This window comes from Aplidium turbinatum, chromosome 1 (assembly GCF_918807975.1).
Source record: "Aplidium turbinatum chromosome 1, kaAplTurb1.1, whole genome shotgun sequence".
Classification (NCBI taxonomy): domain Eukaryota; kingdom Metazoa; phylum Chordata; class Ascidiacea; order Aplousobranchia; family Polyclinidae; genus Aplidium; species Aplidium turbinatum.
In genome coordinates, this window is record NC_137472.1 from 51,446,629 (window position 1) to 51,468,142 (window position 21,514).

The 21,514-nt window shown below is 38.2% G+C and overlaps 1 protein-coding gene across 2 annotated transcripts; it reads left to right on the forward strand.

The window, feature by feature from the left end:
- Positions 1-287: 287 nt before the first annotated feature.
- LOC145782528 (uncharacterized) lies at positions 288-12,985 on the forward strand. 2 transcript variants are annotated; one of them, XM_082594334.1, is made up of 14 exons: positions 288-707; positions 814-937; positions 1,027-1,185; positions 1,569-3,376; positions 3,762-3,904; positions 4,108-4,174; positions 4,595-4,641; positions 6,351-6,443; positions 6,637-6,740; positions 7,241-7,405; positions 7,866-8,069; positions 8,498-8,624; positions 8,893-9,017; positions 9,651-12,985. In XM_082594334.1, exons 1-14 carry the CDS (start codon positions 466-468, stop codon positions 9,867-9,869), a joined length of 3,627 nt encoding a protein of 1,208 aa, XP_082450460.1. In that variant the 5' UTR covers positions 288-465; the 3' UTR covers positions 9,870-12,985. The 2 variants fall into 2 exon arrangements, with proteins under 2 accessions (XP_082450460.1, XP_082450468.1); XM_082594342.1 differs by having other exon boundaries at positions 8,501-8,624.
- The last annotated feature ends 8,529 nt before the right edge of the window (positions 12,986-21,514 follow it).

The following is a 21,514-nucleotide window of genomic DNA, read 5'->3' on the forward strand; positions in this document are numbered from 1 at the left end:
TCTCTCCAATCAGGTGAAGATACAAAACAAGAAAAACCTGTCTTGGCTTCAACAACTCACAGACAAGTGCCTTCCCTGCCAGTACAAGTGACTGCTGAAACCGGGCCTGAATTAAAAAGCCCTCTCGATCACCCCGAGCACCAACTCGATCAACAAAGAAGGCGTTTCTTTTCGAATGATGAAGAATCTGCCGAGGAAGAAAATGACGAAGCTCCTCTTAATGAAAGAGACAAAAAAGCAGCAGCAGCATTAAGCAAACTACTTGAACAAAACGAAAAGAACCCATATGTGCCTCTCACTTCAGCAAGGTCTTCTGCAAACAATGCAACAACTAGCCTCGGTAAAAACCTGAGAGCAACCTTAGACGCTGGCACGCCTAAAAAAATCTTACACATACTACAAAAATCTTCAACTACTCCACCCTCTTCTTTATATCAGCAGCCTAATCCCATTGAACAAACAGAGATGCGACAAACGTTGCTTGGTAGGCAGGATGATCGGGTGCAAATAATACCAACTAGTTTACCATTCCTCGGTGTGGAAACCCATCAAGTAAAGCAGGATCCAGGGAATCTAACCATATCCAGCGGGCACCAGTTTCTACCTGGAACAGCACATCCGATATTGAGACTTGATCGGCTTTCAAATGCCGCAATGAAACATCATTCAAACTATGTACTTCAAAATGAGGAAACACAGCACACTGGGTAAGAATTTAAACTTTTCTATTTTGCATTGGTAAGACTGTCATCAAATGACTGTCAAAATATGGCCTCGCGCAAGGTTTTAGTACTCTATGTTCTTTTTTTTCAGAAACTCGAGAATAAATCCAAGTGAAATAGAAATGTCTTCAGTTATGCCTGTTCAAGGTGATCCGTTTGATCCTTTGCGGACATCCGGGAGTGCAGCAGTAAACAACACTGTGATGCAAAGCAAGGTAACTAGTTGTTGGTTAGCATTTTCGAATTGCAAGCAATGATGCACAGTAGGTAGTAGGTACATTACTAATACTTTGACTTTTCATAGGTGCCCTCTGCAAATACAAAAGTTAGAAAAACAAGCAGTTCCAGCACTAGTCGAAGAAAATCTGATAGTAATTTGACATGTCCATTGTGTGGACATACTTTTCGTAGTACGCCGGCTTTAAATGGCCACATGCGTGTTCACAGTTCGTCTGATAAGAAGGTAAAGCTTGGACATAGGCATTGCAATAATATTGCTATCAACTTTTCTGAAGTGCTAACTCGTTAAAGCCGTATACAATAGTAGTAGTAATGTTTGGCACGGAAAAAATATAAGTTGTTCTTGTGGAAACACCTTATTTTATGTATTGAGTTGTTACGTGAGCAAGAGAGAGAAAGTGTAAGAATTTTACTCTTTACTACTTTTTGATTCGTAATGTTTATGTTTTTAGTGTGTCGTTGAATAATTTCAAACAATTCTTTCTCTTTAGACATATGATTTTATCATTGGCAAGCATACAATAATTCATAAAATTGGTACAATACTACATTTTTTAATTTCAGCGCCTATCAACTGTTAAAGGTTAACTATTCATTTATTTTTAGCATTTAAAAGAAGAGCGCTTATTAAAAACAGCAAGCGCTGATCTTGTGACGAAGTCGTCTTCAATTCCAACTGACAACCTATCTTCGGATACCTACAGCCATTTAACTCAACTGAGCATATCGTCTGCAAGTGATCTTTCAATGAATTGCGATCCAGTTGGTGGCATGGCGCCATCGCAGCATTACGCCCCAAGTAGCGGTAACCTTCCTTCACAAAGCATAGCACACAATGGGTTACTGACTATGGCGTCGGCTGCTTGTTTTTTGAAGTCAGAACCACCCGGGACAGAATACGTTAATCCCGTTTTTTCTCAAGCTTATGGGGATCCTCAAGGTATGGTTTACCAACAGCAATCTGTGGTTAATGCGTACAATCCCAATTTCGCGGAAAGCCAAACAGGAGAAAAGCTTGAAGCAATGCAGGTCATCGATTCACAAGGAGAGCATGAGGTTCAACGCTATGCGGTACCATTTCAACAAGGACTTCCTTTGACAAACGTCAATTCTTTTCCTGCTTCTCAAATTCCCCCACCATTGCAAGCACCAAATGCTGCGTTTGTTAATAGTCCGCAACAACAACAAACAGTCATGGGCGATCTGAACAATCAAAACAGGTCGGAAAATCAGCAAAACTACTTAGATCAGCAAATTCCTGTGGACATGGGTAAGCCTATGTTTGCTGGAACGCCCGGAGAAAATTTCTCCCCACACTATGATGCTCGTCAACTCGCTGCTACTAACTCCTTGTCTCAACTTGCTTCTATCGCTGTTGCTGCTGCCAACAGAGATCATATGACTGATGCGAATTTGCATGATCAATTTCAACCTTCTTACCAACAGCATGACATGCATTCAGCTGAATCTGATCCTAACACAGCTTCTTCCGTTCAGTGGATACCAGCTTCTGTACCTCAGCAAGAGTGCGGTCCACAACAGCCAATGTACCAAGACCCAAACTTTGCACCAGAAAGATCTCCCATGCAATCCGGTCAAGACCCGTATATTTTTCCCGTTACTGTTCCTGTCAATGCTGTCATGGATGGATCACAACAAAGGTTTTTTGAATACAGTTCAGCTACTGTGAATCCGTTAAGTCAGAGAGAATCTGTGGTGACTTGGAGAGACAATGTTGACCCATCCAGTCAACAATCTCCGCTTCTTTCCTCCTTTGATGACTCGCTGATGCAAGAAGCTGTTGATGTTGCAAATCCAAGCAAGATTCTTCCCAATTCCATGATGGGTGGCACCCCCACTGCTGGCACTCTTGTAAGTGGTGCCCGACCTTTCAGACAGAGGCATCACAGCGAGGGAGCCCATCTTATAAAAACTTCACAGACCAGTCTTCTCAAACAAATTCTACACAGTCCAATACCCACCATCAAATTAAGATCGGCCGAAACTCCACCTGTCACTCAGAATATTGACAAGTTCAAACTGCCTAATGAAGTTGGGGCTGGTGAAACGCAAAAATCTTCAAACAGCCGGGAAACAAACGAAAAGCCAACATCATCAAGTTCATTAACAAAAAAGGTCGAAGAAGTTTGGGCAGAACCAAAACCGATGCCAAAACGGATCCGTCATCGAAGACATTCAGCCGACTTTCGATTGTTGTTAAAATCCGGCTCATTGACAAACAGTCGGCAACATCAAGTCGGAAATCCTACAAAGAATGCGAACCTGCTGCGGTCTGAGGTGCGGGTTCGGCATCGCCCCCCACCCCTGGTAATACCATCCAGTGCCAGTACATTTTCTGTTGGCACGCCAAGTCATCTTCCTTATCACCAAAGTAACTTGCATCAACGTAGAAGGTACACGCTTGAAATATCATTTTATTTTACTTTTGTGTTTCAATTCGAACTACAAATTCAAAAGTTAAGTAAAGCTATAAAGTACATACACTCGCGGCTAGTTTTGGATTTATACCGATTACCGAATCGTGGTACAGTTGTCATGAAAGCAGAAGAATTTGCGTTTGATTCTCTGTTAAACTTGCATATTTTTCTTTTCAAATGCCGTCACTACGATAACTACAAACGCCCTACACTTACAGTCTTGCGATTACATGTGAACAACATGATTCAGCTCATTTTCATAGCGTATTTGTATACATTAAAAATCTGGTTTTAGTTGGTATTTCTTATTTTTATTGGTTTATGTCTTATCCTTATTTTGAAAAAAGTTCTTCTTTTCCAGACCAAGTGGAGATAGCTGCTCGGGGTATAATGGAGTTAGTGATAAAATACCTCCATACACTCCCCCACCGATGCTCAGTCCGAGACGGTCTGGTTCTGGTTTGTACTGTACCACACCGGTTACTCCAATGTTCAACAGACAAAGTAAGTGGAGATAAATTGCGTTTTTATTATTGTTGAAGGCATCAACTTTATATTCTTGAGTCATTTGGGATCGTGGTTGGTTTTTGGACGGAGCGACCTTGTTACAGTTTTCTATTACTTTCTGTCCAAGTTAAAATTACAGTTCACGAGGTTGGACCTTGTTGTAACTGTTAAGTTTTATTTACAAAATTTATTTTCTTTAGAAAGTGTAGACGGAGAATTTCTGATTATAGCTGAAGAAGATGAAGAACTCGTCAGATCATCCGAGCCGTAAGTTATTTTTTGTATCAATGTCGTATGTTAGCATTACTGAGCGTTGTAAACTACATTTTTGCATAATCTTGTACAACCTAATTTTGATGAAAACCTAAAGTTGGAACTGCAAAGTAGCTTGAGTGCAAGTAGCTGTGGTATCAGACCACCTGATAATTGTATCTCCATAACGCTTTCTAATCAATGTATGAAGCTTGCAGCTGTTTCGAAACTAAACCCAGTCAAGCATTCTTTGAATATGGAGCTACTTCTGAAACAGCAAATGTTTTCTATGGCCCACAATTTTCACCTTTTGTCGGTTTGCAATCAATATTAACAGTGATTTTGTTTTAAGTCTTTCATTTTTAATATAGTTACCCTCTTTAAATCTAATCAACGTGCAGTGCAGATAACTAATTGTGCTATATTTCACTGCAGAAAAATCAACATCGGTCGGAGGTTTCAAGCCGCTATCCCTCAGTTGTGTAAGTTGTTTACTCTACAATTTCGGTAGAGAGGTAACTTTTTTATTTTCACAAAAGTGAAAATGTTGATGGTTTTTTCCTCTGTTCAATATTTTAAAATGTGTTTCAGGATGAATGTTTTATTTTCTGTCATAGATGAATACAGTAGTTAAACAATGCTTACTTAACATTTTGTGGGTCTGCTACTATTCGGCGACAGCTTTTTTCTGCGAGTTCCCTATTCGGCAATTTTTTGAAAATCCAACGACGCCTTCTGTAAATCCAACGATTGAATATTATTCAATATTCAGACATTGAATCAATGTAAATACGAACTGTTAGGCTAACTGGGTTCTTTGAACAAATCGAATGGCTTTTGTAAATGTTTCTCAGGTACAACGGTACATCCACCTTCTTTGCGTCATGTTTATGTCATTCGTCATGTCATTCATTTTTTAAATAAGCTATTTGTTGATTTTATATGATATTTCAAATATATTTTACATCAAAATAACTTTTTCACAAAACGATGCTGTAATTCAAAACAGTCAAGGAGTTTTTGATGTCAATAAAACTTTTGAATGTAATGTAAAGGCAATTGCATCGTTTTAACGTCGCCAGACGTTGAAAGCGTGTACAAAAGGGAACTTTTGCTTACCAGGTATGGGTTGAACCCAATTAAAGAACCCAGTTAGCCTAACAGTTCGTATTTACATTGATTCTATGTCTGAATACTGAATAATATTCAATCGTTGGATTTCCAAAAAAGCGCCGAATAGGGAACTCGCCGAAATGAGCCATTCCGACATTTTGTATGCAATTTTTAAATACTTGGCATCAAGCCTTTGCATTAAAAGACTTGTTTTAAAATGGTTTTAAATTTATGCCCAGTGACGTTTTGTGCTGATAAAAATGCAATTCGATGAAACGAGGAAGCTATTGTGTTTTAGTTGGTTCTGTGTCGCTGATTAAGATCAAAGACAAACTTGTTCAATTGAAAGTAGGGACTACGGTTTCATCGTTTATAAAGTAAATCCGAGTTTTTGCAGTATAATTTCACGACTGCGGAATTTAATCTTGCTTGCGAGTCGTGGCTTATCTGTGGCTTGCAATTTGTCTTCTTGTATTTTTTAGAGTTTTTTTTTATTGGCAAACCGAAACTGAAACTGTAACCTCAGGTTGAACTTTCTTCATTCAGCATATAAATTATTTTAAACAATTTTAAAATGAACAAAACAAAGGAAGTTGAATCCCACGAGTCTAAAGCTGCCGTTTCATTGGTGGATCGTAGGGATGTTCTTCTGTGCTATTTCTATCCTATGCCTTCACATAAAATAGAACTTTTCTCGGTAATGTAAATTTTAAGTTGAAAGTTACGCGGTATCTCAATGATTACGTTAAACTTTTCGGAACATAGAAGTAGAGTATTGCTAATTTCATATGATTTTTTCCATTGGTTTCTAGTTTTATTGGCAATGATCTGAGTCTATCGACATTCTTCACACTTGGAAGTTTAAAAAGGCCTCACTTCAATGCTGTTTTGCTGGTTGAGCGAAAACGTTATAATCGTATAAACAATGTTAAACATGCTCTGATATGAAGCAGGCTTAGTGTAGCGTGCTAGCGCCGTGTGCGGTAACGTTCACTAATACTAGTTTCCGTTACCACTCCTTGTAGTATTCTGGTTGGCGAACGAACCTGGCTTCTGATTGCTCTGTCTTTTTGTTTAGGTTCTAAAAGTACAGTGTCTCGGTGCAAACACAAAGCTGATAGGGTGTGGATTTCCGAAGCAACCAAAAAATTTGGAAACGTCTATAAACACGGTAAAAATACCACCAGTTGTTTCATGCAATCAATCAAAATGCCAAAGAATGTTAAATTCATGGGTCTATTTGTGAAGAAGGTTTATGCTGCTCTGTTTTATTTTGTTATATTTGAATGTTTTCAACGGAGCTTTAATTTAGCGTTGTTTAAAGGTAAGTTTATTGCTATAATTACACTTTGATTTTTTTTCAGTCGAACAATTCATGGAACTCTCTTGCTCGGCCGCAGTGCCATTCGGTGGATCCAACAAGGAATACGCGTTGGATTGTTTGGCGCAGACAAAGGGAAACATTCTTGTAAGTTCTCACAACAACTTCTCCTCATGTGTCACAGCAGTATGTCAAGATAATTTTTTCCCTACATTTATTTTTATCGTCATCATCCTAATTCGATTTTGTCCCCACAAGTGAGGATGGTCTTCTTTCCTCGCAGTGATTAACTTTCCCATAGCGCAATGATTCTAGTCCATTTCCAACACGCCAGTCTGTTTTCAAGAAAACATTTAACACTCTTTGTGAAAGCCTGTATCTCTATACGATTTAACGTCTCTTGATCCCCGTATTGCGAGGGTTGGACGAATATCTACTTTGTCTGATGGCACTTCTCCATGCCACCCGGTCCTGAGGGCCGCCTGAAACAAATCTTCCAATCGGAAATCTTCTCGAAGTTTGCTAACTCTTCTTATGACGTCCTCGAGGGTTATAAAATCCAACATCTTTTCTCTTTTTTCCACATAAGCATCATTTAAAATAAATTCCCTCCTTATTTGAATAATCATGTCGATGTTTGCTCACAGGCTGCTGTAAGAAGACTCATCAGAAGAAAGCCGGATGAGCCGCCATCGCACATGTCCACCAAACGATACATTGGTTGTGGTAGCCCATGGACCCGGGAGGAAGTGAAACTCTTTGAATGTGCAATGATCGAACATAGAAAAGACTTTTTTGTGATCTCAAACAAGGTAAATAATAAATATACCTTCAATCTTTTTATGATGTCATAGTGGTCATTCAATAGTTTTGTTTATCAGAAACAAAAGCAACACAGGTTTTGAAGTAGATAATAATAATAATGTGAGTTTTTATATAGCGCTGTATCCAACGCGGAATGCGTTGCTCCTCAGCGCATTACAAAGCAGACAGTCATAAATAAACCCAAGTTATTCCCAAGTTTTATTTTTGACACGGAGGCAATGAAGCTATTTTATGGATAACTGGACAATTGTCGCCTTTAAAATATTTTGATAAATCGTTTTATCATACACATCCATTTGCAAGAATATGTTACATTTTGTTAGCTACGAGAGAAACTTCTCAAATTGCACTTGCAAACCGCTGTGTACTCGATAAAATTGTTGCAATGTCCTAAAATAACTCAGCGGCTATCAGTATCACGTTTACAACAATATGGTCTCACAACAGGTGAAAACTAGAACAACAGCAGAATGCGTCGAACGCTTCTACCATGTGACCAAGCGCAACAGACGACGCATACGACTGCCCCGACGCTTCCAGGATGACGATGAAAAGGATAACATTCTTTCGGTCATCGCAAACTCTGTTTCCAATAAAATCATTCCTGAATCTTACACATCCTCATCAGAAGAAGACTTAGCTCCTGTGGAGGTGATAGTTTCATCAGTTAATTAGTTTCTTAGAAGACTTATAAATTAAACCATAACTGGGGATATCCATGCCTTAATAACATAGCGTTAAATCTGCACAATGTCTAACATTATGTCAAAACACTTTTGTCAAGTGGATAAAACAAACGTTTTCAGTTTCTGCAATGGTTGACAAGGTGGCTGCAACTGAAAGGCGCGTTGTTGAGCATTAAACTGACATCTTGAAAAATGGCGTTGTTTTCACAAACTTTCCCTTTTTCACTATGGAAGCGGTTTCATAATTTCTAATTTCAAAGTAACTTAAAAGATTTTTTGCATAAACGCATTGACCAACGAATGATAGCTAACACTGAACTAAGCATAGCGTACGATATTACAGCGATAAGTACCTTTTTTTAAAGATCTTCCTCACTCATATCTTGTTTTAAGCAGCAACTTCCCGAAAAGCACCACGTTCCGTTACCTTTGCCACCCGTTGCCGCTTATCCTCGAGACGAGCCTCAAGCTTTGACGGTGACGCATCAAATTTCTACCAAGCACATGAAAACAGCCGCAGGTAAGTCCGAATCCATCTCCGAGTGTTTCTAACCATTTCATGCTGAAGCAACCCGGCTTTGTGCAATCGCTCTTCCATTTAATTGTTTTAAAATGTAAATCATACATGCAGGATACATTTGCAAGCTTCTGATGAGTTCATTTTAGTTGTTATAATAATAATAATGTTAGTTTTTATATAGCGCTGTATCCATCGCAGAATGCGTATAATTCTTTCCAAGTTTAACAACAGATGTTATATTTTAAAATCAATTTTTGGCAAATTTTAGTTCGCATCCAACGAGGTCCAAGAGCTATTCCGTCTCCTGCCGGCTCGTCATCTTCCAACATCTCAAATGATGATCCAGCTCCCCAGGTCTTCACATGTCCTGTATGCTTCAAGTCATTCGGAAAAGTAAGCTTTATTTCCGTGATGTTGGATGTGGTTAGAAGGCTATCAAAAAGTATAGATACAGATAATTTCTTGTATATGGTTAAAAAAAAATCACCTCTCTACCAAGATTGTATAATAAAGATTGATTGATTGAATCTTTATCCTCGGACTGAGAAAGCTTCTTTCAGAGCTTAATTCTGGCAGTTTCGCATACTTGTAGACTTGTAGAGGCTTTGAATCACTGACGCAGGCCCAGTCACCGAGCTTGACAGATTGAAGTTTCCGATTGCTGAAGTTTTGTTGCCGGGGAATTATTCCATCCATTAGATTCCGCTGAATGGAGAGCAGTCCTTTACGATAAATGATTAGACAATGCAATTCTTACCCTTGTCCTATTAATTTTATTAATGAAAAGATTAAGAACAAGGGCTTTGTTTTTAACATCATAAACATTTTGGATCTGAAGACGAAATGCAATGCTACCGTTAGCTGGAATCATATTTGACGCTTGATCTGTAATTGCATGTGTCAAAGAATTTTGATATAAACTTAGTTTTCACAAAGCTTGGATCTAACTCCCTTTTGCTGTCAGTCGAACTGTTTACTTATCACACTGAAGCTAATCTCCACTTTTCATCACACGTCTCGCTGCAGGTAAAGAGTCGCAACGCCCACATGAAGACACACGGGAAGCAAGCTCAAGAGAAGCGTCGCCAGCGCGAAGAAGAGGCTGCTCGACGAAGCATGTCATCGGCAATCCATCGACCGAGCTTCGTTCGTCCTGCACCAGTCAGCGCCGCACAGTTGTACCACCACACCTTGCAACAGCGACCACCGCACTATGCTGTCCCTGGATTTGGTCACAACCCGTAGAGTTTTTTTTTTTTTTTTTGTCAAAATATTTGCAAATATCTTCGATACAATTATATCGGTATGTTGACATTCGTATTACCAAACAAAGACAAACTGACATTTGCGATTTAATCAAACTTTTTGCAAAGGTTGTACTTTCAACGAAAAAATGTCTTGTTAATCGGTTTTGAGATAAAATGCAGTGTTTTAGAGTAAAGATGGCGCATGACCATGATTTCTTCCACTAGGCTAAGCTGATATTTCACACTAATTTTAGATGTGCCTTTTATTTGTACAAAAGTTTATGCACTTGTCTATTTTATGACTTTTTTGTTTCTACATTTATTGCACTACTTGTCTTGGGAACATTTTATAAATTTGATGAATCATCGTCGTTGAAACCGTTCTCAAGATGACTCATCAATATCTTGAGAAAGTGTTAATCTTTTTTTGTAACTAACTCATTCTTCAAATCTTCAGCTGTACAACATACCTGTTGAAGATAGACTTTTACTTTCATTTACTAAAAGTAAATATTGAATCAAGGATCGTCCCAAATGTCAAAGGCTAGCCAACCTGCTGGATTATGATTTCTTTTAATTTCATTGCCAAATACCAATTTTGCATTTAATTTGCATTTAAAAACCGGAATCCGGCTTCGAAAAGGTTTTTTATTTCCGTGGTGACTCCACAAATGTTTTGCGCATCGGTACTTGACCAAAATGACGTAGCCTACGTAGCTATGACAGACTGTGCATTGTTTATCTCACATTCGTCTGAGCAGAATGAACCGCATTTCAATGATGCCTGTGTTGAGATGTAACATTGCAAACGTTTGTAGTTTGGCTTCAGGAATGCCAAAAACTAATCGTTGATGAGTTAGCATCATTTTGATGTAACTCAGATGATCAACAGCGCGTCGTATTTCTGATCGTTCGTTAGAAATTATCTGATAATTTCATCGCTGGCTTTTTTATATATAAAGAAGAGAGATATTGCTTGTTAAGACTTTGATTATTCTTAATATCATGACTTCAATAATTTTTTGATTTAAATCTTTTCTTCAACATAAGACGATTTGTAACATTGGAAACTTTTCCCCCAATGCTAAACTAATAATTATTGGTCGGTATACGTTTTCCAGTTTAGTGCTGTTTTATTTGAAAGATAGATGTATTACTTAATACTGAAAGATGTAAATACTGCGCCTCGATATAAAGATATACGAGAAAAGGCGAGAACCTGTTTTAAAGAGGTTTTTAAAGCAGCAGAATGTTTTTGCTAAACTTATGGTGGCCAAAGTCAAAATTTTAGTTTCTAAATTTGCTCACATATGGCGCTTTCTTTTCACATATAGCGCCACATAATATCCCTGGCAACACGCGATAGCTTACTATTGCGGAACTTACGATTTCTTGTACAGTCGGGGTCCGTGCAATGCTAAGCAAATGAAAAGTTAGTCTTGTCATGCCTTAGTCTTGCTACTGACGATGTATTTTTGTAAATTTAATGAATAAACACTCAAGTTAATAAGAATCGTGGCAACTATTTGGTGATAATTCCATCAATAGAGTATTGGCCAGGAATGTTCCAAATAAATTTTTTCGTTCAAAACGAAATCTTAATCTGCAAAGACGATTCAAAATAAAAAACAAGAGAACTTTACGCCGGCAAACTAAGTTTCGTTTCGAACATTTTCGAAATGGTTTGCTTAAACATCCTCGTATTGATGTCTACGTCAATTAATACGTCATTACGTTATTACGTCAATTGAAATCCCTCAAACCTGCACTGCGCCCAAGAATTGAATGTTATGACGTTGGTGTTTTTTAAGCTTTTTTGGTGACTGAAAACTTTGAATATCGATCCAGCATAACTGTTGCTTCGTTCGATATTACATTTTAAATTGTTTATTTTATCGTAGGCGCACACGCTTTTCAGATAATATTTTAGGATTGTAGAACTGTATTTTCCAAGAGCAAACATTTCAACAGTTTCACTACTGTTGTCAAACGTCGTAACCCACTTAGTTTATCTTTTTACATAAAGCTATGTTGTAGAGTAAGCTATGCTATGTCAAGTTGTTAACTGGTATATGGCAGCTGAGGCCCTTGTGACACGAATTATTATTGATGAGGCCAGCTTCAAGGCTTCAGCTCAACTAGCAAAATCAGCTCTTTTCACCATCATTCAGTTATCTGCAGAGATTGAGTCAATGTAAAAATGGCGATATATCAATTTCGATTCCTCTTGCATTTTGCCACTAAATACGTGTTTGTTGACTTTTACTGGATATTTAGTAAATCGCTTATCCTCCGCTGGAAAGGCTATAAAGGCAGTGATGTGATTTAAGACTTCCAAACGTTAAACGAATCTTGTCACGGAATAGGTTTCTTTTATCTACACCTGCATTAACGTTTTAAAATTTCAGTTGAAGCAGCTTAACTTTTTACAGCCCGTTTTTTACAATGCAATGATGTAAGTAACAATACTGTGAGCGTATTATTTCTCTTACTCATTTAGCCTATGTCTCGCTTGTTAAAGCCACGTTCTCGTATTCGGTAGTAGCCTGCTCTGAATGGAGAAAGTGTATCTCGTGCTTTGCGAACAAGTGATAGGCTGCATTCGTAAAAAGGCACTATACGTAATAGGGGCCTTGCAAAGACAGTTAGTCCTACGGGTGGAATTTAGATTTTTACACTTCTACTTCATTTACACAGGTATATCAATGGATTCAATGCTGTTAGAGCATTTATAGTAGCTGAACTGTTGCCAAAGCAGTTTTACGTTTACGTATTGACATTGATTGTTTCGTTTAGGTGTTTATCAGCCTACTATAACATGGTTAAGTCAATATGGTCCTGTAGCCCAACCATGTGCGGTATTCCACTTTTGTATATTTTGTAAATTGGAAATGTGCGGATGTAGCTGACTGGATTTCTAATCGATTTTCTGTAAATCATAAAATGAGCCATTTGATAATGTTTCATGTGGCATACGTAATATTTACAGTAACCTATGCTGTTAATTCGTTGTCTTACATTGGGTTTGACTTATTATGTGAAAGTTAAATAAACAAGTTCATTTGATTTTACAAATTGTTTGTTGGCACGAAAAATAAAACTTGCCATAACAGGGCTTGGAAATATGTTAAGTCCGCTCCCAGCAGCTCAGTTGGTTAAACGACCGATTTCATGAATGAAGGAACGACGAGACCAAGCAGCGTTCGTCAATTTAAGCTTCGGTGTGTTGCAAAGACTGATCTCTATTCAGCAGCAGCTAGTTTGTAGAGTAATTCAGATAATAATTATTGTTATGGTTTTATTTATTATCGCTCTGCGACAGCTCAGGTCTTTTAGCCACTGGGCTCATTTTTAATTTTATATCAAGTTTTACATGTTAGGCCTATTACCCGACCAGTTCTCACTGCGCTATATAGGCTAGTGTACAATAAAGAACACAATCGGTACCGTTTTTAAAGTCTTCGGTTTAACTCGACCTGGAATCGATCTCATCTAGCAGAGCCGAAGGCCACTGAGCTGGTCAGACTATAAGAGCGTTGAATGACTGGCGCAGGGCCCAACCATTGAGATTGATAGCTCTGATAAAGCTTTCACTTTGTTGGAGCGTTGCCTGTGAATCATTCAATCCTCAATGGAAAGTTATCATTAAAATGCGTTGATCGTTACTAATTTCACAAGTGACCTAACGGCGCCCTAAAAAAAGGTGTCATGCAAATCTATTAAATTTTCTTGAGAAAAGAGAGAAAAACAAAAATGGCTTTCATGTGATATTTGAGTTCCCGGACTGAAAAGATACTGAATGGCATGCCGAAATAGCTTTACAGGAACATCTGACTAGATGACCATATCGGTGTAGTCGCATAAATTTTTGTAACTTTCTCGGCAGTCGAGTTCAGTAAGAAGTGACAACGATACATATAACCTGCACAGTTTTCGCTCATGAAGCTTGGCTTATCAGCCGTCAACACCTTTGTGGCATTAATTAGCCGTGCGATGTAGTGGCAAGCCAAGAGTCACAGGCAAAACGCAAAAAATGTGTCTTTCGCTCTCAATTTTTGCTACATTTGACTGCCGAGAAATGTGTGTTGATGAGAAAAGTCTTCATAGCTTTTGTGCAACACTAGTATGATTAGCAAAACATAATACTCGCTGTTTGCACTTTGCAATGATTACGAATACGCACTATGCTCAGCCTTAAGCTATGTATTATGTCAGGCTCAGGCACAACAATGCTTTTCTACACTGGCTACCTATGCATGTTATTTTTTACTTGAAAACAAAAAGCATCCAACAACATTATTTGACAATAACACTTTTTTGTTGATCGACTCTCTCAAAATAACATTTGGCATTTTTATTTTTTCCTGATTTGGCAATAATTGCTTGATGAACATTGGAATATTGTATTTTGAAATTTGAATCTGGCAACTCTGATATATGCCATTCCAAGTCTAGCTAGGTTGAGTTGAGTGTTGCCTGACTGACTGCGTGGTCCATTTCTGTTCTTTGTGTAGAAGTGAGTGTGGGCCACGAACACTAGTCAAGTGAAACAAACAACTGGCTATTTATCCGGTATAAATAGTAAGTTTCTTGATCAAATGTTATATGATACAATATAGAACAGTGATTCTCAACGTGGTCCACCAGGAATTTCTGTTGGTTCCAGAGAGTTCTATAAATCCTTAATAAAACATTCTTCAAAGGCAGTGGCTATTTGACCGGCGCCGGTCTTTGAATTTGAAACACTATTTGACCGGTCATGACGTCACTATACAGTCACTTTTTTTCTTTTTCTCCTTCAAAGCAAAAGACGAGAAGCGCGTATATCAGTTCTAAATTAGACAATTTTATTCAACTCGATCCGTGGCGCGTGCGATACTTCGCTGGCTCCTATTCTAGAGGGTATGAGTTCGATACTACCCGGAAGCGTTCTTTTTTTTTTTTTTAACTAAATTTTGACCCGAAGTGCATTTTTGTAGTCAACTTTTAATTTGAGTTGCATTACATTTACATACGATTACCATTTTTTTAAAAGAAGCATTGTATATAACTAACTTGTTGAGAGCAAAAATGTAATGCTTCATTCGGCAAACACGATCACATCAATCAATCATTTTATTTTTTGTCATTAACGCGTCCGGGACGAAAAAGATACTAACTATAAAAATCGATATAGACCTACCAGCACGTTAATGAACGGGAAAAGGTGGCAAAACCTTGAAAGGTTTAAAACGTGCCTGAATGAAAAATTTTGTAGTAGGCTATATATCAGTAGTTAGCACGGCGACTAACGGAAAATTACCCAGAGAAATTCTCAAATTTCAGCAAATTGAAAAAACTCTAACTTTATTACTCACATGTGAAGAAAGGCGTTCTTCCCGGCTATCAGCACAAGGCTGATTACTCACTAGCACAGCGAGCTGCAGTGACGCTTCGCTAACCAGAACGGTGTAGCTTCCACGCCATTGTTGGCTCTTTCTTTCCACAAAGATAAGAGTTAAACTGACTGGTAAAGCGGCGGTCGATTACTCAAGTGGCAAGAATACGGTGCGATACTGATGAGCCCAGCCTCATGGGCGAAACACGTGTCTATCGCTGTCTATTCGATGCTACAATCGGCTGCCAAAATAACTTAAACGTTTAATTGGAGGTCTCAATGGCTGGCGTGGAAGCTACACCGTCCTGGTTAGCGAAGCGTCACTGCAGCTCGCTGTGCTAGTGAGTAATCAGCCTTGTGCTGATAGCCGGGAAGAACGCCTTTCTTCACATTGACCTACCCCTGGCACCTGCTGGTTTTGTTGGCTCTTTCTTTCCACAAAGATAAGAGTTAAACTGACTGGTAAAGCGGCGGTCGATTACTCAAGTGGCAAGAATACGGTGCGATACTGATGAGCCCAGCCTCATGGGCGAAACACGTGTCTATCGCTGTCTATTCGATGCTACAATCGGCTGCCAAAATAACTTAAACGTTTATTACTCACATTTGAAAAGACATAAAACATTGGGCTGTAGGCAACTCAAATTAAAAATTGACTACAAAAATGCACTTGTCTTCGGTCAAAATTTATTTAAAAAAAACAAAAAGAACACTTCCAGGTAGTATCGAACTCATTCCCTCTAGAATAGAAGCCAGCAAAGTATCGCACGCGCCACGGATCAAGTTGAATAAAATTGTCTAATTTAGAACTTATATACGCGCTTCTCGTCTTTTGCTTTGAAAAAGAAAAAAGTGCCTGTATAGTGACGTCATGAACGGTCAAATAGTGTTTCAGATTCAAAGACTGGCGCCGGTCAAATAGCCACTGCCTTTTCTTAACCCTTCCTAACTTTAATCCTAACTCTGGCAACACCTTATTGTAACCATGGAATTAAGTGTGGAAAAGTGGAAAAATAGCCACTTCCTTGTTTTTATTAGGCGGATCATGTAGAATTATTCCGCCAGAATTATAGTAGTGTTTGAATGCATTTTGGAATTAAAACAGCTATATCACAAAATGTGCTATTGTAATTTTAATACACACAATAAACTACCAAATGATTATATACATGCTTAAAAGTATGAAAATAGCTTTCTAATAAAAATAGAGTTACTGTTTAAAAGAACAAATAGGCTACGATTTTCAAAGGTACTTGAAAAAAGGTTTTAAATACGTACATGGACTATTATTTTGATAAATAGATTTTATTGCTCTCATCATCCTGTTTTTTTTCTCGGATAATATCATTTTTACCTGGGCAATATCTAATACCTATTTTATATATATAATCAATGTTCTACAGCTTACAACAATCAGAGAATCTGTTGGTACACCTTTTAACCAAACATAAGGAAGATTCTGTTAGCCACAGACATTCAGACAAGTACTGTATTACACAAACATCTATTCATGCACATTTTAAAGTTGAACCGTTTGAAGGTTTGTCTCTTCTCTATCCATGATAACGCTGGTATAATGGTATCACTCGATGTAGTAAAAACTGCCTTCTGCAGTTCTGGACACACTAGTACAGGCCTCAAAATTCACGGCGGTCATGTCCGCCGTCACAGCATGTGATGTCCGCGGGAAGTACCATCTAGATCGGTCATATTTGTCCGCTGAGAAATAACACAGGGAATAGCGATTCAAATCGTCATTGCATAGCACGAACAATAGTTGCGAGAACATAATTTTCCGCGCATTCTAGCACGCATCTACAAAATGAAAATACTGTATGATATCCTTAGCTTCCATTCAAGCAGGAAAACTTTCGATTTTTACGTTGCTTCAACGATTGATGACATCGAATCAGCTCAACAAAGGTGAATTCTTCGCTAAGAATCAATGGGAGATTGGGAGTACGGTTTTTCTACAGCAATCACGCGCAACTTAGTTCAAGTCTTACGTCACAATGTCTGGCTTTGATCTCCGAGTAATATTGATAAGGCAAGGTTGGTTACAAAATTAGATTAGTAGGCTATTACAGCGTATATACGAGTAGGCTATTACAGCAAGATGCAGCAAAATTTGTTAAAGTTTTGGTATTACAGTAAGAAAGAAAAGGTCCAGGGAAAATAATTCACTTTCGCTCACACAACACGCAAAAATAAATCTAAAGAAAAAATCCTAGTGAAACTTTGCACAGCAGAAAATAGTAGCGTTAGTGTAGAATTTTTTCGACTCGTGCCCAGAGCATTGTGACGCAAGAAGCTACCCGACCGCGTTCGGTGGAAGTTAATCAGATATGTATGCTGCATATTAAGCAGCTACACGGCGCTTTGACTCTTCAAGCTCACGTCGTTGGTCTTCTCAAATGGCGAAGAATTATCAAGATGAACTGATTAAGCATGACGATCGACGCTAAAACTCGTGTGTCCGCCGTGAGACTTAATTTGTCCGCCGTGAGACTTAATTTGTCCGCCAAGATAGCTGCTCAGACCAGACTCGTTTGTCTGCCGTCAACAAAAACGAATTTCAAGGCCTGCTAATATGAAAAATAAACTGATAGGCTATATATGATATGGCCATGTTTAGGATCTTTTTAAAACTACAAATCGATCACTGGTCACCAAGAGCGGGTTGGTGTATTTGGTCATCAACATCTTGAGATAGTAAACTCCAATTGCTTAAGAGTTAGTACCGTTCCTCTGGGTCTGTGTCAGTGGTCCAATGTGCTTACAAGCAGGATAAACCTCTCAGAAACTTTGCTAATCTGAGGATAAGCATTCTGATAATAATCAATTATTTGCTTTGCTATTTTCATGTTTTTTATATTCATATTTCAGATAAAAAAAAGTACATAATTTATTAAACAACTGCAGACAGGAACCTCGTATTACTATATAAGTAACGCAGCATAGTGATTTGTTAACCTGTAGTACGCAAGGAACCACATTTGGGTGCTTTCACCCATCTTGCCAAAGTGCTCAAACTGCCGGAGTGGTGAGCTATGCGCATTGCAACAGCAAGGTGTCTGCTAACAAAGTGCTCAATTGACATTGATGCTGTTGACTGATTGGCATGTTGACTATGATTTCAGATTATTGTTTAAGATTGGTAATGCTTATATCAGCACACTTTACACATACTAGTAAATGGCACAAATGAATCAAATGGATAATGCAAATGAAGAAATGCAAACAAACGCAATTGAAGACTCATTAGGTGATTTTGTAATTACTACTCCTGGGGTGGTGAGCACTACAGATGCTTCTGTTGATAATGAAGATTATGAATATTGTTTAATTTCTGTGCCTGCAGATGTATCATTGGAAAGGTTACATAACGTTTCAATCAACAGAATTGGAACTCAAACTGTGCACTTGCAGTCAAAAAGTTATAAAGTTCATGTTTCTAATGATGAAAGCTGTATACTGAAAGAAAGGAATATTGTTTTAATGCGTCATCATCACAGTACTACAAACGAAGAACAAGAAATGCTGGTTTCCTTTCCAAGAAATATTATGCAGATCACCAAAAACCTAGATTTATCTGAATGTGGTAATAACAAAAACTTTATTCCTCGTCCAGAACCACCTTTGCTACCACCTGTTTTGAAAAACAGGACTCAGTTGTTTGGTTGGAAGCACCCTCCGAAAAAAATTAATAAGAAAGTTTGTGAAATTAATAGCAGCAGTCCTAAGAAGCATAAAAAGAAGCACAAGAAGAGGAAACATGAAGAAATCAATATTTCTCAGTTATCTATATCAGAAAATTCCAGTCAAGAACAACAAACAGTATCTGATATAAAGAATGAAATAATTAAAAAAGTCAAAAAATCCAGAAAGTAATGTGCAAGTACCATGGTGTTTGTTTAATTTTTTGTTTGAATGTCATTGTGCGTCAATTTATGTCATTTTCTTCCAGTTACACTGCTGACATGTATTCAGCTAGAATATAATAACCTGTTGAATTAAAATACTTTTTGCATCATGCCACACCAAGTGATTGAACAAGATTTTGGGTCCACATCTTTTAGGCGCAGACAGTTAGGCGCCGGTCAATGAGGCGCTCACACTGTGGCGTCTGGATATTTAGGTGCGGAGCACTGTGGCGCCCGTTCATTTAGGTGCTATTCCTAGTAAAGTCTGCAGATTGTATTAGCTTTGGCAGGTAGGGCAATGCTTTTCACACAAAATGTTATATTGAACCGAAAAATATGTTGTTTTGTTAATGCGCGTGTGAAGATGAGGTGCGAGACAACGCTCTACTACTCTTGATGTTAGCACATCTCCACATGACATTTGCTATGCATCCTGAACACAGGTTGCGGCCAGATGGAACCTTACTTAATCTGCTATCTTTCAGAATTACTTTTTACTCGAGATGGATTGGTCGTGTGGCGAGTACGTATGAGACAACGCTGTGCTACATGAATACATTTCTACAGGGCATATGAACCCTGGTTACAAGTTGCAAGTATAATGGTGCGACTTTGTTCGTTATTAAACCTAGTCAGGGTTTTGTCGGAAAACTAAGTTACTCTTCACTCAAGCCTACCATCCGCTTGAATATACGCTACGGTATTTTTACTGATGTTTAGTGTAGTTATTATTTGACTTAACTAAAAATGAACTCAGTAATGTTCGGAAACTTGAATAATTTATTGATAAAGCTTTCGCCGACGCAAACCTGAACTAACAACAAATAAGTGCCGAACACGCGCATTAAAATACAATATATTTTTCTGTTCAATATAACATTTTGTGTGAAAAGCATTGCCGGTTTAAGCAGCTTCCTCACGGAAGCCATGACATATTTTTTTGTTCAATATAACATTTTGTGTGAAAAGCATTGCCCTACCTGCCAAACTGATACAATCTGCAGACTTTACTAGATATAGCACCTAAATGAACGGGCGCCACAGTGCTCCGCACCTAAATATCGAGACGGTACAGTGTGCGCTCCTATTTGACCGGCGCCTGACTGTCTGCGCCTAAAAGACTTGCTCCCAAGATTTTTCCATACAAACCAACATCTGTCACATGTTGGTATCACATTGTTACATATCACACATATTTCTAAACGCATATGTAGTAGTACCCAACTAGCCAAGAAGCTGTTTCTTTACGTTTCACTCATAGCCTTTGGGAGAGGTACTAGAACGGTTACTTAAGTTCGTTCTAGGGGCCTACGTTATGTGGGTGGAGAGGAAAAATCTTACGATATTTGAATAACACTTGTACCGTATGTAAAGGTACTGATAGCAACACCTTAACTCTCAACGTTGAAACAGTGTCGAAGGATATAAAATTTTGAATGTGAGAAATGGTTTATTGTAATAAATTAAACCTGTTACACTTCCGTTATGTGTATGTACATTGTACAATTGTACATTACTACATATATTATTGGTTTACTTGATTGGAACCGTTTTATCAGTCTTTTCTGGATAATTTTGTGTTACTGTGTTATTTGTCAGATTCTGTATCAATGTTTTTGTTATCGTTCAGCTGATTTAAACAACTTGATTAAATGCACCTGGTATTTTAGCTTGCCTCATCATCATCAAATTTTTTATTTCCGTTCTTCAAAGCAAAAAAACAATATCACTTGCAATGACATAGCAGGGGTCTGAAAAAAGGTAGAAGCGACAAAACGGAACGTTGTAGCGTGCTCGCGAGAGATGTTCTACTAACCAAGCAGAAAGAAAGCATTTTCGATAAAGCATGTGACTTGCTAATTCAAACAACCTAAAATCATTCTGAAAACTTACTTTTCAAAAGCATCATTACTTACCGTGCATTTAGATTGCTATATGAGCCATAAACTAAACTTAACAAACGTCCTCTTTTTGGGGTATATCTTTTTTAATAAAAAATAATTGGTCATTCGATGACTTTCAAAGATGTTTGTTTTTGCATTTTGAACAAAACGTAAAATACGCACTGGTGTCGTGGGAACAAATGCTGTACACCGGGACTCGCCAACTGACGGGCTGCATCCGTCCCGCTACGTTGTTAGTTGCAGCCCGCGGAAGCATCAACATTTAAGTTGATGCTTCCGCGGGCTAAGTATAACTAAAATACCAATCAGATTGCAGTTCAAGGTTGTGTCGCTAAAAGTTATTCAAATGCGATATCCAGCCACACTATCCCAGTGGGTTGGTTGAAGCAGGCGCGAATCTAAGTGTTTTTTTCGGGGGGGGGGGCAGAAAATTTGAAAA